This window comes from Tupaia chinensis, unplaced genomic scaffold, assembly GCF_000334495.1.
Source record: "Tupaia chinensis unplaced genomic scaffold, TupChi_1.0 Scaffold000559_1, whole genome shotgun sequence".
NCBI classification, from domain to species: Eukaryota; Metazoa; Chordata; class Mammalia; order Scandentia; family Tupaiidae; genus Tupaia; species Tupaia belangeri.
This window is the reverse complement of record NW_006160071.1, coordinates 158053-159592: the sequence shown is the minus strand read 5'-3', so window position 1 is coordinate 159592 and position 1540 is coordinate 158053. Positions and strand designations below refer to the sequence as shown.

The window sequence follows — 1540 nt, the reverse complement described above, 5'->3', positions numbered from 1 at the left end:
AAGGGAAGGGAAGGGAAGGGAAGGGAAGGGAAGGGAAGGGAAGGGAAGGGAAGGGAAGGGAAGGGAAGGAGAAGGGTGAACTGACAGTTACTGAGCGTGCACCGAGGTGCACACCACTTTGCTACATGTGCGTGTTATCGTATAAGCACCCGTGAAGTAAGTACTAGGATTTCCTCTTTCTTCTTTTTGGATTTTGCCATAGGGTGGGTGCGCTCACCAGAGAGAGAGACAGAGGAGGGGGAAGTAAGAAATCACCCCCCAGGGGAGATGACCATGCCTCAATTCGTTCTCCTCCATTCACTTCTTGGGATTTGGGGCATGTGTGCACTCATTTCTGGCATGAGTTTTAAGCCACCCAGTCCGTGACTCGAACCTGGTGGGAGTCCAGCAACATAACCATTCTGCCACCTGCTGGTCACTAAATAATTCTTTTTAAAAAAGTTCCTGAAAGACTTAGTGCAGTAACTGGTACATACCATTTTGTATTATTATTATTATTACTGGCTCAACACTAAGACATCTTTGAATATGAAATGAATCCTTATTTTATTCTATTATTTTTAAAAGAACGTTTATTTTCTTTCTTTCTCTCTTTCTTCTTTCCCTTCTTCCTTTCTTCCATGACGGCGCAGCAGGGCCTGGACACTGCACTCCAACCCAATAACACATTTAACAACAACAATAATAATAAATGAAACTAAATAAATAATTCTTTTAAAAAGTCAGTTCCTAAAGACTAACTTCTGACCTTCAGACATCCTCCAAAGCCTTGGCCTGTACCTGGCTCTCTGGGAGGTCTGCAGACTTGAACCGCCCCCTTCCCGAGGGCGGCTTTACAGAGGTCTGGCCACTACAGCCCGTGAATGCTTACTTTATGTAACACGAGAAGAGGAGGGAACGCCCTGCTAACTGAACTGTGACGCTTCAAGTGTAATCCTCGTGGATTTTCCTCGTGGATTTTTTTTTAAAAAAGAGAGTGATTTTATTTATTTTATCATTATTATTATTAATTTGACCAGAGAGAGAGAGGAGAGTGAGAAAGCAGGCTGAACCTGGATCTGGTCAGCCATGTGGGAATCTAGCGCCTTATCCTCCATGCCACCTGCCAGCCCCAATGTCGCGGATTTAAGAGAAGCAGAGAATGTGCGAACGGAGGCTGCGGCAGGAGGTTCCGAGCTGGAGGCCAGCCTGGGCAACCTACCCAGACCTTGTCTCTGGAAACACCAGAAGCGCGTTAAATTAGCTTACGTAACGGTTTGCCACGACTGTTTTCCCAAACGAGAATAATCCGGAGTGTCCAGGGGGAATTGTTTACAAAAGATGTTCTGGTGTGGCCGAGGGGGAACCCGGGGTCTCCTTGCGGAAGGCCGGCTCACGTCCCTCCTCTGCTCTCCGCCTCCCTGCAGGACGCGCCCAAGCCCACCCCGGCAGCTCGCCGCTGCTCCGGCCTGGCCCGGCGCGCGCTGACCATCGCCTTCGCGCTGCTGATCCTGGGCCTCATGACCTGGGCCTACGCCGCCGGCGTGCCGCTGGCCTCCGA

General features: G+C 49.5%; 1 protein-coding gene across 1 annotated transcript in view; it reads left to right on the top strand.

Moving 5' to 3' along the window:
- LOC102483298 (hyaluronan synthase 1) overlaps positions 1-1540 on the top strand; it is a 24380-nt gene that overhangs the window by 10569 nt on the left and 12271 nt on the right. Inside the window, exon 3 of the mRNA XM_006157751.1 lies at positions 1407-1523. Within this exon, the coding sequence (XP_006157813.1) occupies positions 1407-1523 (117 nt within the window). The remainder of the gene's footprint in view (positions 1-1406; positions 1524-1540) is intronic.